At 36.0% G+C, this 20,023-nt stretch overlaps 1 protein-coding gene across 1 annotated transcript in view; it reads left to right on the forward strand.

Annotated features, from left to right (window-relative positions):
• The window catches only part of lrig1 (leucine-rich repeats and immunoglobulin-like domains 1), a 67,382-nt gene that overhangs the window by 13,926 nt on the left and 33,433 nt on the right, over positions 1 to 20,023 (forward strand). Inside the window, exons 2-5 of the mRNA XM_056467763.1 lie at positions 2,884 to 2,955; positions 6,752 to 6,826; positions 17,000 to 17,137; positions 17,257 to 17,400. Coding sequence (XP_056323738.1) covers positions 2,884 to 2,955; positions 6,752 to 6,826; positions 17,000 to 17,137; positions 17,257 to 17,400 — 429 coding nt within the window. The remainder of the gene's footprint in view (positions 1 to 2,883; positions 2,956 to 6,751; positions 6,827 to 16,999; positions 17,138 to 17,256; positions 17,401 to 20,023) is intronic.

Genomic DNA, 20,023 nt, shown 5'->3' on the forward strand with positions numbered 1-20,023 from the left:
CTTTTTTGGCGCAGTCCTAGATTGAGAGGTACACAACCAGCCTAAATGTTGACTATATTCCACGTCTGTTTTGTGTCAGGTTTGTATACGTACAGCTTCACGGTCTGCGGTTGACAGCTCAGAGTGAGAAACAGACACAATATATAGTGTGTTGGGCAATTGGGCTTTTTTACAACCAGCTAGCGCCACAAAACTGTCAAAACGGGCTTAGCAGATGGAAAAAGAATCATTCAGTTGTTTCTTTCCGAGAGCAGATGAGCTGCTGATTAAAACACTTAATGTTAAATGGAACTGTACGGGTGTGTCATTGGATCTGTTGGTCAGGGAGTTAAGGGAGATAATCTGAAAGTCAATAGTTTGTGTTTGCAGGAATGAACGGCTTTCGAAATGAGTTTTACAGGAAGACACTTCTTATTACACTTCACATTTGCTCCAATTACTGAAAGCCCAGTTGCTAATTGTTGGATTGTGGTTATAGATGTGAAACTTTCTAAAATAATGAAATATTTAACCTGCACAATTTGTTTACAGAATATATGATACATTTAAACTGTTGTATTCCTCTAATAATATCAGTAGTATACTGTCTATACTGTTGTCTATAGCACTTGTTCACTGCTGCTCTTATAGTTGTGTAAATTGCTTCCTTGTCCTCATTTGTAAGTCGCTTTGGATAAAAGCGTCTGCTAAATGACTAAACATAGTAATAAAATAAAATCACATAATGCATTATTAAACAAAATGAATAGTAGTGCTGTATATTTTAATGTTAGAAAAGATTTAAGCTTAGAATACATGTGGTTATTTTGAAGAATAGTAAAATATACAAAGCCATAAAACTCTTTTTAACCCTTTATTTTGTTGTTAACGTGTATTTTGAGCCTAATCGGCAAATACGGACCATAGTTTGACGGGGTATATTTTAATTTTCTTTTATAAGTGTTTTATAAACAATATGTAAAGATTGTAAAAAATGTAATGACAAAAAGTCAAGACAACAAAAATATAACCTATTTTAATAATCAAGTTATACAACATTTAACTTTCTTTAGTTTTGTTTGGTTAATGTAAGTTGAGATGACTAGGAAAGTCAATTTAATTTGAACTAAAAAATTTAAAGCTACAAGATTTTCTTTACAGTGTACTGTAATTATACCAAATCTCGATATCTAGATTATGAACCCTCATGCTGCGTTTACACTATATGCGGATGAAGTGTCAAGCATGAGTGTTTTACATGTTTTCCTGCAACGTGATACATGCAAATTATGCCTTTCGCACAAATGAAGTGGCGCAAGTTGATTGCACATTTAACGCGCGTATCACTTGTTTTGCGCAAACCGCTTAAGTTAGAAAATCTAAACTTCAGTGGATATTCGCACTGCGTTAACCAATCAGGAGCTTTCTCTTGTAGGGGCGTGATTATGGCGTAGCGCCTGATGATGGTGTCCCGAGAGGAAATCCTCTTGCCGACACTGAACAACAGTTCATCAAATTGGGCTCGGCTCAGTCAAAGCACCATTGAAAGCCTCCATCATCCAGGTACAGTTTCTGGAGGAGTTGATGAACTCGCAGAGCTGGGTGCACCTCTAAAAGTATCTGGTGGACTCTGACATGACGCCAAACGAATATATATTTATACTCTAATTTTAGCCTTTCTAAAGCACACAAACACAGCTATTCTCTCAATAAATCCATATAGCAACGAAGCTAGGGTCATCGGGCAGACAGAAGCCCTGCCCATGACACGAATCCATGTCTATTGTTAAGTGAAATTGATGCATGAATGAAGCGAGTAAACTCCAACTATCCACATGTCTATTTACATGCGAATAACTCGATTTATCCGCGGGTTCCACATCTGGTGTGAACACAGCATCAGGCTCCAGTTTTTCCAAATAGTTTGAAAACCAAAATATTGTCCTATCCTATCAAAGACTTCCCGTAGATGATGTATAAATCTCATTAAAAAAAGACACTATGAGCTATTTTTGTAGTCCAGGGTCACATATTTGAATGATTTCTAAAGAATCACATGCATATATATCCAATAAGCAATAGAAATGATTTATTTCACATATTTTACAAACATATACAGTTTCATTTCAGTGTCAGTGTTTTTTTTTTTTACTGTATTTCTGAACAAACAAATGCAGCATTTGAGCACATAAAGCTCTTTCTCAAAAACAATGAAAAATTGAGCCTTGGTATTTACTTAGAAAATACCCGTTCAAATTTAGCTCGCCTGCATTATTTCCTGGCTTCTTTTTCTGTTATTTAATATTCTCTCTCATAAAAGAAAGAAAATCAATAGTCATCCAAAATACCAATTCAGTCAAGGGGTTTCTTTTTAAAAGTTACCCTCACTATAAACAATTCAGAATGGCTCGGCCCATCTGAAAGGAAAGTCTGAGCATGCAGTAGCTGAGGAGCAGAGGAAGAAACCACAGAGCTGACAGGAGCTTTATAGATCACAGCGCCATCAATCTCTGACATTTCAGCAGCGAGAGCAGGAGGCCAACGCTCTGCCAAGCCCAGTCTGAAGCCTTTAGACGAGCGCTCGCCTGAACTGCGCTGAAATGAAGATGACGTCCTGCTAAAGCAGCCTGTTGATGGTTCTGATTTATGGGCCGTAAGTGTCGATATGACACGTTTCAGTGATGAACCTGACTGATAGACTGTCCGGTGTGTTGTTGAAAGCCTCTGCTGGCACTGGAGATATAGTGAGACCAGAGATTTAGGGTGCTTGAATGAGTCTGCTCGATAACGAAATGCCATCGTTTTTTACTGAAGGACTAGAGTCTGTTGACTACTCTGTTTTAATACATTTTTCTTTCTCTCTCTCTCTCTCTCTCTTGTCCCCCTCCCTCTCTGTTCACTCAGAAATCTGAGCCACAACAAGCTGACGGCAGTCGATATGGACATCCTCTCCAATCTGCCCAACCTGAGAGAAGTGTGAGTAGAACAGTCCCCGTCCTGTCACATAGTTAGTGCTCAATGATTTCAGCGGTCCGGGAAACGTAGACAGAATTGTAGAATCCAGTCATAAAAATGGAATTAGCTGTATATTGGCCTGTCACAATATCTGTATTTTGTTATACGATAGATTGCACTAAAATGTATTGCGATGAACAATACTATTGTCATTTTAAGACTATTTTATGCCACTCATTATATAATGCCAAAATGACAATATAATATCATCTTAATGCAAGTACACTCTTCCAAAGAACAAATATTCTTAAGAATATTTCATATAATTATGATCATTTTAACAATTCAATAATTACACATTGGAATAAGAATGTGAAAATGTATATCTTAAACAAATAAATAATAATAAATGTTAACAAAAAAGGGCAAGGTAAAATGTAACAGAGGCTGCGATTATCTGCTACCAGACTTATTTTCAGCTGTCAGACACCCACAAGAAAATATACTATAGTAAATTGTAGTAAATACTATAGTGTTTTTTAATCATACTGACACCTCCAATAGAGATAGAGAGGTTGCACAATAAGCTAAATTGTTTCTAGAATAGTTTTTCATGTATGGGCGATATATACTGCGTCACTAAAAATGATTGAGGTCATGTCTATGTGTTATGCGATTAAGTCGATATATTGATTATTGTGACAGGCCTAGCTATATAGCATGGAAAATCACAGAATTTGGCGAATATTGTGAAAGAAGTACTGACTTTTAACTTATGTTGCTTGTGATGCTCATGAGCAATTCCAGCGTTGCGGTAAAAACTTAAAACATAAATATTTTTGAGGGAAATAAACATTCAACATGGATGTGTCCCCAAATAACTATGCAAGTTTACAATAAACCATACTTTGTGCAACATAAATTGTCATTTTCAAACTATTTTATTTGATTTACCAGAGACATTTTTACAGTACTGTAAAATACATAGGTGAAATATAGCGTGAAATATAGGTGAAACCTCTTTCAGGGCAAGCTTGATATTTGGATGAAATTGCTCATGTTGTTGTCATCATTTATCATCTTATTATTTGAGGACTTAAATCCATGAACTTTATTTATAGAGCTGATCTGAGATTCATTTTGTCAGCAATTTACTACTTTACATGGCTAAATCTATTGCTATATCGTGTCCACATGAAAACTTTCTGAATCTTCACGATAACTCGTCAAAATAAATGTCAAGTTTAATGTTAGTTCTCGTTTTTTAAATTGAAACGGTTCCATGATTTTAATTAACTGAAATAAAATATTATACTAAATGCATTTAAAGTATTACAATTGAGTCCAGAAAAAAAATTTAAAAAGGATTTTTAGAAGAAACTAAACCAATTTTGAAGGACCCTATACTGTACATAAATATCTTATAATTAACAGGTTCCATATTTCTTAATTTACAGATTTTTTCGTGTTTATTTGCAGTTATAAATTACATGACATCTTAATTTGTGCAATGTAACAAAGTGACTTTTATTGACATTTTAGTAGTTTGAAACAAAACATCGTATAATAAATAATAAAAGGAAAATTAAATCTGTAGAATAACAGAAAAAATACTGCCATTTTATTACGTTTAAACGTTCACATTTTTTGTACGTAATTAAATTGTATGTGTTTGCAATTTACCACAATGTTTATGGTAATTAATTTTGTACCACAAACACCGATCCAGACAATATATTATTTCAAACAATTAAAAATGTCAATACAAGTCACTTTTCAAACTTTTCAACATCAAAAGTTGTTGGAGGAAAGGTCAAGTTCCCAAAGTGCAATTCAAAAGCATAAATGCATGGGGAAAAAACTTTCACAAAATATGAAAAACTGTTTATGGATAAATTTTAAGAGTGAACAAAGTCCAATCATCCTGTAGATCTGCCCAGCAATAGCTGTAAAACGGCTCCAGCTTAATCAACTCAATTAGCATGCTAGCTTTAACTTTTCCAGGCCTGTAACAGAATGTTCTAGGGTGGCGTCGACCCACACAAACTTTATGACCTGTGTTTGTTTTCAGGACAATAATGTCCTTTTTATATTGTTGTTTGGTTCAATTTGAAATGTTTAATCTCAACGTAAGGCCAAGTCGAGCATAAAAACATGTTTGTTTCTGAGTAAAAGTGGTAGGGTAATGATACGTGTAAAATCTAAACCACATCTACAAAACATTCCCACAGCTAAAGCTCCGCAGAGAGAGGCAATCCAATGAAGTACATTAAACGGTGTAATAATGTTAATTACCGCCATTAGCCACAATCAGTCATAAATCATTTTAAAGTGTGCTGTCAGTGCTATTGGATATTTAAGTACGTTTGCTGGTGGCTATTGTCCTGAAAGTGGCGGAGATTGGGAATAAAGAGGTTTGCTATTATAAGCGCTTTCCATCATCACCCGACACCAGCCACTAACCTGCGCTGTAAATATTTAATACATCGAGGGACTGTGTCTGGCCCTCAGCCAGACGGCCCGACTTTCACTCTTTTTTTTCTTTTTTTCCTCTCTCCTTCTCAATGTTTGGTCACTGTCGGAAAGACCCTCATTTCAAATGAATAAATAGATATCGCTGATGTATTTTCACCAGATATGTGAATTTATAGTAAATATATGCAATTATTATGTATTATTTTTGTAAACCAGCTTTCATTTTAATATAGTTATTACAAAATAAATTCAATTCATGATTTAGATTACATATAAACTGTACGTATAATGAGTAGCATACATTTTTACATTGATTTACAGAAAATGTTAAATCTAATTTAGTGTAAAAATTGGGGATACTGACATTTGAATCATTTTACTATATAAAATTTTGCATGATCACTTTTCTAATGATACAATTTTTATTAAGGATGGGTCAGAATAAGTTTCATTTAGGTTGTTTGAAAGTTGTTTGAATTTGTGTGTAAATTTTAGTAAGAGATACTTAAACGTGCATAATTCAGATTTACATGCATTTATTATTATTATTATTATTAGTAGTAGTAATAGTAGTAGTAGTAGTAGTAGTATCATCATTATTGTATCCAGTTACCATCATAAAACTACAGTTTGTCAAATAGATGTATTTCAGATGTATTTTAGAAGTATGTCAGAAATTATTAAAGTAAAGCAGAGAGAAATATAATATTTTAATATGGGATCTATGACATTTATATTATATTGTATTGTATTATATTGTATTGTTTTATATTATATTATATTATATACACAAGTATGTATTTATGTATCACGCTATGTACAGTTGAAGTCAGAATTTTTTTCCCCCCTTTGAATTTTTTTGGATTTTTTAAATATTTCTCAAACGATGTTTAACAGAGCAAGGACATTTTCACTGTATGTCTGATAATATTTTTTATTCTGGAGCAAGTCTCTTTTGTTTTATTTCGGCTAGAATAAAAGCAGTTTTAAATTTTTTTATGGACCATTTTAAGGTCAAAATTATTAGCCCCTTTAAGCTAATTTGTTTTTCGAGAGTCTAGAGAACAAACCATCGTAGTAAAAAAAAAAAATAGTAAAATATTATTTATTGTCATCATGGCAAAGATACAATAAATCAGTTATTAGAAATAAGTTATTAAAACTATTATGTTTAGAAATGTGTTGAAAAACTCTTCTCTCCGTTAAACAGAAATTGGGGAAAAAAATAAACAGGGGGCTAATAATTCAGGGGGCCTAATAATTGTGACTTCAACTATATGTTTAAGCTATGCTCAATATATTTTGCCTTTTAATTGAATTAATTTCTTTTTTTGATTGGCAGGAGACTTGACCACAATGAGCTGACATCTATCCCTTCGTTTGGAGACGCCGCAGCATCGGTCGTTACACTTCTCCTGTAAGTGAAACATCGTTGTATGCTATGATGACTCCTGTTGCTGAGGCTGCACTTTCTATGCATGACAAATTATTGTTTACATCATGCTGGCAGTCAGGCTTTCTTTAAGGAACACAACAGTTTTCAACTTTCAAAACAAGCTTCAACTTGGCTTTTCCCATTTGCAATGTTTAGTGATTTAGTAGCTATGAAACTGGTTTGTGCAACTTTTAAAATCCCCCCCTGTGGTAGACTAGTGGTAATGTTTAGTGTTGCTGGCTGTGTTAGTGAAACTTAGAATGGTGGAACTGCCTTTACCAGTATTACCTTGGTGCGTTACACCCTTATTTGTGTTGATCACATGTATGCGTGTTGGTTTTTTTGGTGGTTTAGACTCATTCATCTGCATCTAGGTATGCAGTTATGGTTTGTGAATATAAGTTTTTGCAGTATTGGTGTTAGCGTGGTAAGTGGCTAATATTCACTGTTAATTTTGACAGCAAATTTAGATTTAATTTTATACTTAGTCTTTTGACCAAAAATACCATTTATTTTTAGTCATCTTTTAGTCTTCTGAATTCATTTTTAGTCTAGACTTGGTTGACTTAATTAAATAAGATTTTAGTTGATTAAATATACTCTAGATTTAGCTGACTAAAGTCTTACCAGTTGAGTATAATATATTAATTATGCATATCTCTAAAATTTCTAAGCTCATTATATAATCCAAGAGAAACACTATTTTTTGGACATGAATCATATTTGGGTTTGAAAAATGCAGGACCAGAATTACCAGTTGTAACATTAGGCCTAAATTAAACAACTTGTATAATTCATTCTTTATAGGAAACCATCTATATATAGGGTTTTTTATTCTTCTAAGCAAATGTATTTATTTGCATAAATTGATTATTATTAATTCTGGTGTACTGGAGATGTTTCTTAAGTTTATCAAGCTGTTTTCAGTTTAAATGCTCAGATAAAAGGCTTTACTGATACTATTTGTATGACCAAATGATGGAGTATTTTAAATGGATGTCATGGCAAGGAGATTTTTATACCAGCATGTTATCAGCTGTGAACGCTTCTCCAACTGTTAAAGCGTTTAAGAAACACAGATCGCTCACCAATGCCTGGCAACAACATAAGAAAAAAAAACGATGATGCCATTTCTGCTGCACAAAAATGCTTCGGTGGACACGCACCCTAGATATGCGCAATTGCAAAATTGAAGTGCAGTCTCACAAGTGCATATCAAGTGTGCTTCAGATTTGTTCATACCTGCTTTTAGCCTTTCTTCTTCCACACATTGACATTTTTGAAGCGTTTAATTAGTAAAATAATAGTAAATGATTGCTTATGTGGTGCTGGGTAGATCAGTATATGTTGTAGTTCAAATGTGCGCAGCTCATCTTGCTGACACAAATTGTCCTGAACAATTCCATTTTGTTTTTATGTGTTGACAAATATGTCAGTACATTTTTGTCATGAGCATTTTTGTCATAGTTAAAGTTTACATTTTTTTTATAGTATGAGTCAGTGTAAAATGTTCTCTGACAAATAATGACAAAAAAAGATTCGCAAATGAAATGGCAGGGTGTCCGCGGGGTATTAAATAGTCTTAAGTGCTATTTTGCAAGGTATTAAATTTTAGATCATTTTTGATTACACAATGTATGGTTGGATGCTAAAGTTTGCCTGAATTAAATCTGCGAATATCAGGATTCTGTGTATTTTATGAAAGCAATAAAATCCTGTTAGATTTGACATCATGCTGCTTTGTTTACTGCAGTAACCAAAGCAACACCATTATTTCTGCAGTTCTATAGGCGCCAACCTGCTGAATTAGCTAGATTTAATAGATTTTTATTCATTATATGAAAAATGTTTTAGTTTTGGATTAGTTTATTGCATTAATGTTTAGTAAATATGCTCAACTATATATATGACTCTTAAGTTAAAATCTCACCAGTGTTTCCGGTTGAAACCTTAAGTGGTTATAAGGTTTTAAAATGTATGGAAAGAGTCTTAAAAGGTATTGAATTCAACTCTCTGATTCTATTATATACTCTGAATGAACAGATGCTAGAATCAGGCCTGAGTTTCTGGTTTATACTTTAATATCAAAGGTAAATTGAGTAATTTATCCACAAAGCATTCAAATAGAATTGCAAATTGAACAGTACAACAAAAATAAGTTGTTTTTAAGCATCATAAATGACACATTTCACATTCACAACCACTAAATATTGCTCAAGTCATGTTCAATCTCCAGATCCCTGTTTTCCCAGCACCAGTTTTCCTGTATCTCCTTCACACTGACTGATATCCCAGCAGTAATCTGTCTTCAGCAAGGATCATGTTCCCATCTGTAATATATCTCCCCACTACCAAATGTGTCGTTCATTTGAGCGGTAAAGCGATCGGTGTCTTTATAGCGGGCAGTTGTGCTGTCATGGTGTGACCTCATTGATTTACAGTTAATCACCATCTCCCAGAAATGATGAAAACCGTCAGTCCACTTCACAGGATTCAAACACTTGATATTACACTGGCTGTGCTTGGAGGATATCGGGAAAAGGTTGGAATGGGGGGGAAGGCGTTGTGTGATGGTTCAAATGGAAGGGCGCTTCTTTTTTTGGTCTTGGTCCGAGGCCTGTTACTATGGAGGGCTCTTGCATATCAGGAAGGGCTTGTCTTTTTTGAGCCGCACAGCTGAATGCTGTCGAACACCCAGCTGTAGCTGTCAGTCAAGCAATTTACTGTAAAAAAAAAAATGGGGGAGGGTTCATTCAGTGGTTACTGATACAGGCGGAGGAAGGGGTTGGAACAGAAAGAGCTAGAGTTTTCGGTTTCCACCTGTGAGGAACACCTGACCCTGCTCCTGCTCGTGGCTCTTGTTCGGACCACCACTCGGCTCGCAAAATTCCTCCCCTCTGAGTTCACCAGCTGGAATGCTGTCGGACAGCAGTTCCCCTGTGATACGGCCACAGAGCCAGCACTAAAATACTGGCCCGTCTGTCACCAACACCAAACTCCTCAATGCCCCATTTCATCTAAACTGAGGACGCCATTTAAACAGTAGTGCTCTCTTTCACTCTCTCTCTTGTGAAGTGGTTAAACGGCACTGTCGCTATTCTACTGATTTTAATCTTCTTTAACTTTTGACGGTTGTGCTCGCCCAGTTTGCTGTGGGACATACGGTTGCACTCTTTACAGCCATGGCAATACAAATGCACGTTGGAAAGCTGCGTTTTAGTGGTGTGATTGTTAGCTTTTGGGGGGAGTTTGACAGATGTTACTCTTGCTAGGGCTGGGTTTATCTGGAGTCCACGTTTATTTACATAGGGCATAATATATTTCAGTTTGTTCTTTTTCATTTTTTTCATGGGCAGTTTTTGAAAATGGCACATTAAAATGGATATATATATATATATATATATATATTAAAGAAACAGATGTTGCTTCTATATACATACACACATAACAGATGTTGCTTCTATATCCATACACACATAAACGGTGAAAAAAGTAAACTCTTTTGTAAAATCTCTTCTTTGGTATAGATATTTATTGACCGAACACCATTGTCAAAATCGATAAAAAAAAAAAAAAGATTCGGTATGAAGTTTTGGTATGAATCACTATAGTTTTATTAAAATGTGGCTGCTGAGCCAGTCGTGCGCTCTTTGGAAGCAATGCTAATAAGCTTAGGGTGTAAGGTTGTCATTTACATGGTGTGCAAGCGGCACACACATGAACCACGTGCATTTTCAGCCGCACCTAGTTAAAAAAACATCTGAACTTTTCCGAATTCTCAGAGCGCACCGCGATTCATGTAAGTAGAACTGACCAACTAACCAATCTGCTTCACACAATTCAGTAATAACGACAGACTAATTACCTCAGACAAGCACGGCACATCCAAACACTGCAGTGCTTTTTACTTTTCTCCATAAACTTGCATCAGAGCTGCAAAAATAATTTGTCCTTTTGTCATCCTCTGTGAAAATGGTTGATGGTGACCTAGTTACGAGAGATGCCAGGCAAGCGTGAGCGCAAAGTCCACTATAAATGGTCAAGAAATCCACTAGCGTGCGCCAGTCACCTTTGGTCAGAATAACAACACATGTGAAAATGAGTGCCCTATAGCAGCAGTGAGGGGATTGTAAATAAAAAGCATGAAAGGTGTCACCAGAGTGGCTTTTTGGTTTCTTTTCTTGTGCATCCTAGCCACTAGCTCGCCATCTGAAAGTTTTCAGCATAGGGGGTAATAAAGTCATTCAACTTCACAATCTGTAATTTTGCAGTATGTATTTGAATAATTATGGTTAGTTTCTTTACTTGAAATTTGTGTTGTTGACAGAGTTTAAGGTTTACTGTATCATTATTATTCACACCTTAAAGTTTGTTTTGTTCAGTATTTACGCTTTACCATTGAACACACTTTGTAACATTTTATATCAAGTTTAAGAGTCTCTAACACTTATGTTTATTTTATTATAAAGAGATTAGATATTTTGTTTAAATATTTTTTTTAAACTATTTGCCTTAATAATGTTGGTAAATTAAAGTAAAGTAGAATTTAAAAATCCTAATATTCCTAAATGTATTGTTAAAAAATATTCATTAAATTTCAATATCGAATGATATAAAACATGATATTGTGATAATTTTTTTTTTTTTTTGGCAATCTCGCCCAGCCCTAGTAAATAGTTACTACTTTATGGACTGACCAATAAGGGGTTGTTTGACTTTCTTGACTAATGTTAGAGTTAGTTAAAGCCTACAAGTTTTAAATGTAACATTTGAAGAACTAATAACATAGATTTGTTTGTTAGGTAATCATGTTAAATAGTTTTGCTTTTTATAGTTTGATATACAGTGATCCCTCGCTATAACGCAGTTCACTTTTTGCAGCCTCGCAGTTTTGCAGATTTTTTTCCATGTAATTTGACATGCTTTTTTTCTGCAGCTCATTGTGTTCTGCGGCCTGATTAGCGCATTGTGTTCTGCTTCCTGACTGGTTGTAGACCATTGTCAATCAATCTCCTCTGCGCCATGTCTCCTGTACAGTACAGAATGCGTCCAGCTTGCCAAATTTGCATAAATCTTTGATCGCTAGCAGTGCGACTCTGAAGTGTTGTACTGTTTTGTACTATGTTTGCAAGATTTCTCCCCACAATAACGACAAAACTTTCTGCACCCTCAGAGGCACCTGCGGTAGCACCCAAAAGACGAAGATGCAAACAATTGCACAAAAAGTTACAATTTTGGACTTGCTAAAGGAAGGAAAAAGTTACATGGCTGTAGGGCGCCATTACGGAATAAATAAATGAAGATCAAAGGGTTGTGGTTTCATTCTATAATACTGGACTTATTTTTCTATAAAGGTATACAAATGTAGTGTGTAATGAGGGGTTTTACAGCCTTAATATCATCTATAATAATTGTAAAAAATAAAGCTGACTACTTCGTGGATTTCGCCTATTGCATGTTATTTTTAGAATGTAAATCTCACGAATAACGAGGGATCACTGTATATGTAGATTTTATATCTTAAAGGGATAGTTCATAATAAAATATCTGCTATTGTTTACTCATAAATTTTTTTACTCATGTCATTCCAAACCGGTATGATTTTTTTTCTTCTGTGGAACAAAAAAGAAAATATTGTGTAAGAGATGCTTCCAAGTGTTTTGTTTTGTTGATGCATTAGAAAATTAATTGTAACCAAAATTATGCAATTGCGAATATTCCTCAAAATAGCTTTTTTTGTGTTTCAGAAGAAACAAAGTCATACCTGTTTTGAACAGCATGAGGGTGAATAAATGATGGTAGATTGTTTTTGTGAGCTTTCTTTTTAAAACTTAATAAAACAGAGAAAATTAATGCATTGATGGGTAGGTATTGGCCGGTATAAGTTTCTGACAGTATGATAATCTTGGATAAAAATATCAAGGTATTGGGATTTACTGCTCTATAATAAGTTATTTTTATATGTCTGGGTAAAGAATATAAAAAAATGTTTTCCCCATTAAACAAAATACATTTAATATTAGGAAACATTTATAATACTTTTGAACAGTAAACATGTCAGGCTAAATAATTCAAATAAATGATTGACTTCTGCTCTCTATGTTAGTTTCAAAAATGCAGATTTCTTTACAGCACTTTTTTAAAAGCACATAAAAAAAAACCTTACATATATCTTAGGTACAGTGTAACAAAAGATTTTAGCGATTTAATAATCTTGACTTTTCCAAACCACGGTAAACCTTAAAACTGGTTATCGTACCATGCCTATGGATGGGTAGTTTACTATCTAGTCACAGTTCAGCTCTTCCTATTTCTACCAACTTTGAAGTTACAGAACACCCAACCAAAAACCACAGTTTCATCTCCTTACTTTTTGAAGTTCATCAAGCAGATAAGTCAATTAGTGCTGCCTATAGCAGCTAACTTGCTAATCCTGTGTTCAATGCCGCTTTGGCTGGATTAACCAGCTAAGACGTTCAGCTTCCCACACTCTCTCTCTTTTTCACCACAACAACTGATCATGACACTGATCCAGATGACAGTGTGAAATCCTGCTATGGATGTCTATTTCTAACCCAAACAAGTGTAAAAAAGCAACTAAACCATAAATAAAGTCTGTATAAACTATTGATTTTCTAGGATCGGTTAGAAGGATTGGTCAAAATTATAGATCCCAGCAGTACCCCGTTTGCAGACTGGGATGGCCAGCACACAAGTATGGACCGCTTCTCTCGTTAACGTCAGCATGTTTTTTTTTGCCCGATGAAGGTCACCAGCTGCTGACCTGCTACTCAGTGGAGTCTCAGTGCTCTGTTAGTCACAGGAACATCCTGTAGGGCGGTGAGCACAGCGCTCGTCCTTATCCATACCCTCTGTCTGTTTATTCAGGTGGGACAGTGGGGGTACTCCCTCCTATTCTCTTTCCTTCCGTCGTTCTTGCTCGTCCTTCCATTCCTCTTTCTTTTTCCCCTCTTCTCACAATTCCCACCCAGAATTCCAGTGAAACGGTCAAGACAGGGAGCATGTGCGTGTCGGCCGGGTCTGATCTCCACTGGGAAAGGCCTCGCTGGTCTCTCAGGCTCCCACAGAACACCTGCCAGCAGACAACCAGAGCAGAAATCCCCTCTTGGTCTCGGCGGACCATGTGTTTACCGTGAGATTTACGCAGAACTGGGAATCCGAATAAGGAGGCTTTGTTGTTCTAGCACGGACTCGTCTTCGCTGTATGGGCCTGTCTGCCTGGGCTTTGTAGGTTTCTTGCTAGCATTGATCATGGTGCAGGTGCAGGAGTGTTGAGCATGACTAGCCAAACTCAATGGAGGTCATTTCAGATGTTTCAAAGAACTCTTAATGAAGAATGCTTTGATGAAGACTTTTTTTATGGAGAATATTAGAATTGGAAGATTAGTTGGCCATTTTATTCTTGTGAAGAAATCACATTGGTGGTACCATTATATGGTCCGTTCAAGACAATAATATATCAAAGTACATCTTGTACCATACAAGATGTACTTTGTCTTGAATAGACTACATTCAAATCCCACAGTGTTTAACCCAAAGCTTTCATCTTATGCAAAGTCATTTCCTTACTCCCACCAGGTTTATGTACTAGCGAGTTTAATAGAGGGAGATTTTCTTTTTCAGTACTGTCCCATCCTCCAGTGAGGGGATGGCTTATTCTGAAACTACCCCAAAACAAATTCCAGATGTGGAAAGCCTTGACCTTGCCATTCCTTCTGTGGCCGGCAAAAACAAGTGTGATTCTTAAGTCAGCTGCTTTCACATGCCTCAACTCTAAGGAGTAATAGAAGCAACGAAAAAAGGGGAAAAGAAAGAAATCCATAGTCCCCAAGAGAGACAATTGGTTTGATTTAGTCTTTTCTCAGTTAACAGCTGTTCACACCAAGCCAGATGTGACTTAATGACAAGAAAACAAAATTAATGTAGAATGCAGTTCAGTTTCTGTGTGTGAATCTATTTGTTCTCAAATTAAAAAACAAAAGAAAACTGAAAGAACAGAAAGAAATACTAACAAATTAGTTCAAAATCTTGTAACTATGTTTGTGACCAAACAAAAGTATGGAATATTAACAACAATAAGTTGCTATCCTATCCTAGTCCCTGATTTATCAGGGGAATGAACCACCAATAATTCTGGCATATGTTTTATACAGCGGATTACAGCAAAATCTAAATGCAAATAAATGCAGGAAACAAGACACCTGACAAACTTTGTCACCAACAGCACAAAATTATAAGTGAAGTTTCACAAACTAATTTCGAGAGGAGAATGTGATATGATTGATTGCAGCTGGTCTCTCCTCTGTAATCATTAGTAAGCCAATCAGATCATTCCAAACTCACTATAAATAGCCCGACTAGCATTACTCCCTCATCTTCGTTTTATGAAGAATCCCCCCATCCACCTCATCTCCTCCTTTCCTCCTTTACCAGGGGGAGCTCTCGAGAACTTCCTGGTCTCGTACCCCCTCATATGCTCAATGACCAGGCGGTAGCCCTGGGCTCAATTATCTCCGAGCTCCGTTCTCTCTCCCGGGACAGCATGCCAAACTTGCTATTGTGATCCAGCAATATCTGTTTGTAAGTGTGAACTCTTAAAAATATTCACAAATAAAAAGTGTTTATGTCAGTATTCATGCTAAATGCAATCTAATTGCAGGTTTTTGATTTTTCTGAAAAAGTTGAACACCTAGTGTGTTACACTGTTATGACTAAACCACTGAAGCAAATAATATTAACAAACAAACCCAAGTTATTCACACTAGCTATGTTTCCATCTATTTTTATTCATTTTGGTGAAATTCCAAGATGCGCATACATTTTGAAAATGTGCATACATTTTTAAACCGAGTAGGATATTCGATTTATTTGCATAAAAAAAGATGCGCATAAACTACGATGGAAACACTTTTACCAAACAAATTCCAGTACACCCATTAGAGTCATGTGATTTTGTTATAAGAGACTATGTGATAATAACATGCATGTGAATGGACAAACCAGCAGGGTGAGCACATTGTAAAACGTCGGAAATTTTGTTTTGGTCATTATAAAACACCTTAACCATTTCAGTATTAGTGTTATTATATTATTATTGAGCTCCAGAATTGTCAAGAACATCAAGACCAGGCGTTCATTGCTTGCCAGCATCATCTTCTGAGGTGAAAGTCATTTATTAAATAGACAAACGATTCAAAAAGCTTTTCCTACCGCAGCATATTTTGATTTTACTGTTGATATTTGGCACCAGTTAATCAGGAAGTGACGATTTTGTTCTCTTTGACTTGTTGGACGGAAACGCTGTTTTATTTGCACGTCTTTTATGCAATATTCCAGTTTTATGCATAAATTTCATTCACATTGTTGGATGGAAACATAGCTACTGAGTCCAATGTAAAAAAATAGACATGATTCATTTAAAACCATGCTCATTTTCACGACAAAATTTCTTTCATGATATGAAAATTTTTAATATTTTTGTGTAACATTAAGCATCATATAATTGTCTCTTCACTTTAAACCGGAGTAGGATTACAGTGTTTTAACACCCAAACGTTATTTGAGTCGGAATATATTTAGTCACTGTTAATCTCCTCACTCGCACCCAAAGCTATATGTACAGAAACAGACATACACAGGTTTAGATGAATCTTTCATCTGACTGATATTTGTCACCATAGCTGGCTTTTTGTTTGGGATTCCAGGCTCGTATGTGTTTGTGTGTCTGCGTGCGTGTGTTGACAAATCAAGTTACCATATCAAGCCACAGTAACTTGGCACTTCTAAAGGCGTGTGTGGAAACAAGCTTCCATTGGGCTTCAAAGCCCTATTGACACATTCTCTCCAAAAGAGCCTCATGTGGTTAGAGCAGCCCGCCGCCTATCAGCACAGATATGTGGGTCAGCATATGGTTTCACATAGTTACCCATGCACTGAAAACGGGATTGAAGAATTACCAGTAACCAAGTACAGATCCACAGTCTTATTCTCTGTCAGGATGCTCACTGGGTTTGCCTGATCTGGGTAGACATTAAACAGTAAATTAGTCTTTTGTATTCGGTCCACGGAGTGACGGTTTGTACAGCTGTGTATAGAGTTATAATAGATGTGCTCTCTTTTTCTTCTCTCTTCTAGGCACCACAATAGAATCCGCAGACTGGAGGGAAGTCTTCTACAGAACTTCTCTGCTCTGGAGACCCTAGATTTGAGTAATAATGACATCACGGAGTTGAGAGAGCACTGCTTCCCTCTAGGGTTACAAATCAAAGACCTGTAAGAAACGCATTGATTCTTAGTCTCTCCTTCAAATAGAGATAACCGTAAACATCTGTGTTTTTCTTTGCAGCACTGTGTTGTTTCATAATCTGAAGCGTGATATTTCGTCTCTGTAGGCACCTGAGCAGTAATAAAATCGTTCATCTGGAGTTCGGGGCATTTAAGAATCTCGCCGGGAGTCTGCAGATCCTCAGGTTGAGCCGGAACCGATTGACACACCTTCCTGTTAAAGGCCTGGAGCTGCCCAAACTCACACAACTGTGAGTGCAACAAACTGTCTATAAGAATCAGTTCACTTCCAGAATTGACCTTTCCTGATTATTTACGCTGCTCACTTTCTTTTCATCCAAGATGTTAATTTCTTTCTTCATTCGAAAAAAGTTCATCATTAGAGAAGTTCTTTTGTGGAGGTCCAGATTTTCTCTCTATATAGTGTACTTATATGGTGATCAGTGATTTGAACTTCCATTTGCAGTTTCTAAAGGCAGGCGTAGTGCAGCTTCAAAAGGCTCCCAGCCGAGGAATATGAATTTTATCTAGCAAAACAATTGTTTATTTTTGTAAAAAAAAAATTTAAAATTAAATAAATAAAAAAAGAATATAATTTTAAGGCAAGGCAAGTTTATTTATATAGCACATTTCATACACAGTGGCAATTCAAAGTGCTTTACATAAACAGGAATAAAAGAAACAAGTATAAGAGAAATAAAAAACAAATAATAGAAATGGTAAAAATAGAAATAAAATAAAATAAAAGCTGATAAAATGTGTTATAAAAGAATTAAAAAGAAGAGAAAAACATATTAGTTCGATCTGTCGGACGTAGCACAGTGCTCATTCAGTAAAGGCACAGCTAAACAGATGTGTTTTCAGTCTTGATTTGAACGTGCCTAATGTTGGAGCACATCTGATCATTTCTGGAAGCTGATTCCAGCAGCGAGGGGCGTAATAGCTGAAAGCCGATCTGAACTCTTGGGATTTCTAATTTATTTGATCCTTAAGATCTGAGTGATCTGTTAGGTTTGTATTCAGTGAGCATATCTATAATGTATTGAGGTCCTAGGCCATTTAGTGATTTATAGACCAGTAATAATACTTTAAAATCTATTCTGAATGTAACTGGGAGCCAGTGTAAAGACCTGAGGACAGGTGTGATGTGCTCTGATTTCCTGGTTCTGGTCAGAATTCTGGCCGCAGCGTTCTGGATGAGCTGCAACTGTCTGACTGTCTTTTTGGGAAGGCCAGTGAGGAGGCCATTACAGTAATCCACCCTGCTGCTGATAAAAGCATGAACAAGTTTCTCTAAGTCTTCATATTCCATGAATACTCAGGAATGTGAGCAGCTGATAGCTGGTAGCGGGAGGATTGTTTAGACGATAATTCCCCTCTTGTTAGTAAAGCTATATTCCAGAAAGTTTGTAGAATCTATGCTGATCTTCAAGCTGTGTCGTTTGAGCACTGCGCTGATAGGCTCAAGTTAAAATTAGGGTTTAAGATATAAAAGCAAGTGAGCAGAGAGCGGAGCAGTAGGCAAAGACGTCCGAACAGTAGCGAAACCACAAAACATGCCTGACAAACTTTTGTCAATAAAAATATGGTTGTATTTTATATTTTTATTTATTAAATTATATTTTATTATAACACCTCTTGGTAGTAAACAAACAGTGCGTCAGCTCATGTGTGATATCACGGCCGCAAATACATCTTTACATTATGACAGAAATTATATTTTTGGGTGAATTATACATTATAAATACAGTGCATCTTTAACAACATTTGGAGGTGTCCATGTTGCTGAGGAACATATGTAAAACAATGTGAAGACTTTGTAAATATATTTGGCTGAATCGTAGAAAAGCTGAATTAGGATCGTGTGTAGGGGCGAATCGAGTTCGTGATCTTTTTTCGATTAATCGTGCAGCCCTACACTGCACTGATTTAGAAAAGAGCACTCTGTAAAAATGCGAGGCACAAGATCAGGTAAGCACGAAGCGCGAGGTTCAGATAAGCAGTGTGCAAAACTCTTGCTGCCAATAGAAAGTGGTTTTAAAAAGGCAGCTATCACTGTAAAATATGCATTCATGTGATCAGGGCCTAAGACCTTCATCGCTCAACTGTCATCGTATAGAGAGATTTGTAGATGCATTGAAAATACAACTCAGAGGTTTAAACCACTGCGCAACCAAAGTCAACTATTAAAGAAAAATTTAAGTTTTATTTTCAGATGACAAGGGGCTGAGTAATTTATCAGGATTTTTTTTTTTTTTTTTTTTTTGGAAGGGAACTACTTCTTTAAGAAATTAATATATTCTGTTTAATTATTCATCAGTTTTGGAAGCTACCGTTTAAAGTATCTTCCCCAATACTGGTTTCCACATGCTAAATGAAGCATATCAGTATTTATGATCAGAGGAGATTTGGTAAACATCAGAGCCGAATGATTCTTTTTCTCCATAGCAGATCTAGCTGTGCCCCGAGCATCACCATCTGTACCTAAGCTCTTTGTTTCTCCTCATATCAGAGTTCCATCAAAAATATGCTTTGTTCTTCAGGTGGACAGAGTGATACTGAATCTCTGTATGCATGAGGCAACATAAGCTCATATTAAACCTCTCACACACACAGAGGGAGGCACACACACACCTGGAGCACATTTCGGCAACCACAAAGCCACAGCTATGTTGGTGAGCGAGAAGAATAGGTTAGTTAGTTATGACATCAAAGAGGGATTAGAGACGTTCTATTTGAGCTGATGGTAAGCTGGACATGCTGTCTGTTTACAGTTCTACACTCTCGCAACGATGCCATATAAAAAAAAAAAAAGTCCTTCATTGATTTCCTTAGCTATCCGTGAAAGCTGCAGAGACAAATTATTCATATAAA

This window comes from Danio aesculapii, chromosome 11, assembly GCF_903798145.1.
Source record: "Danio aesculapii chromosome 11, fDanAes4.1, whole genome shotgun sequence".
Taxonomy (NCBI): Eukaryota; Metazoa; Chordata; class Actinopteri; order Cypriniformes; family Danionidae; genus Danio; species Danio aesculapii.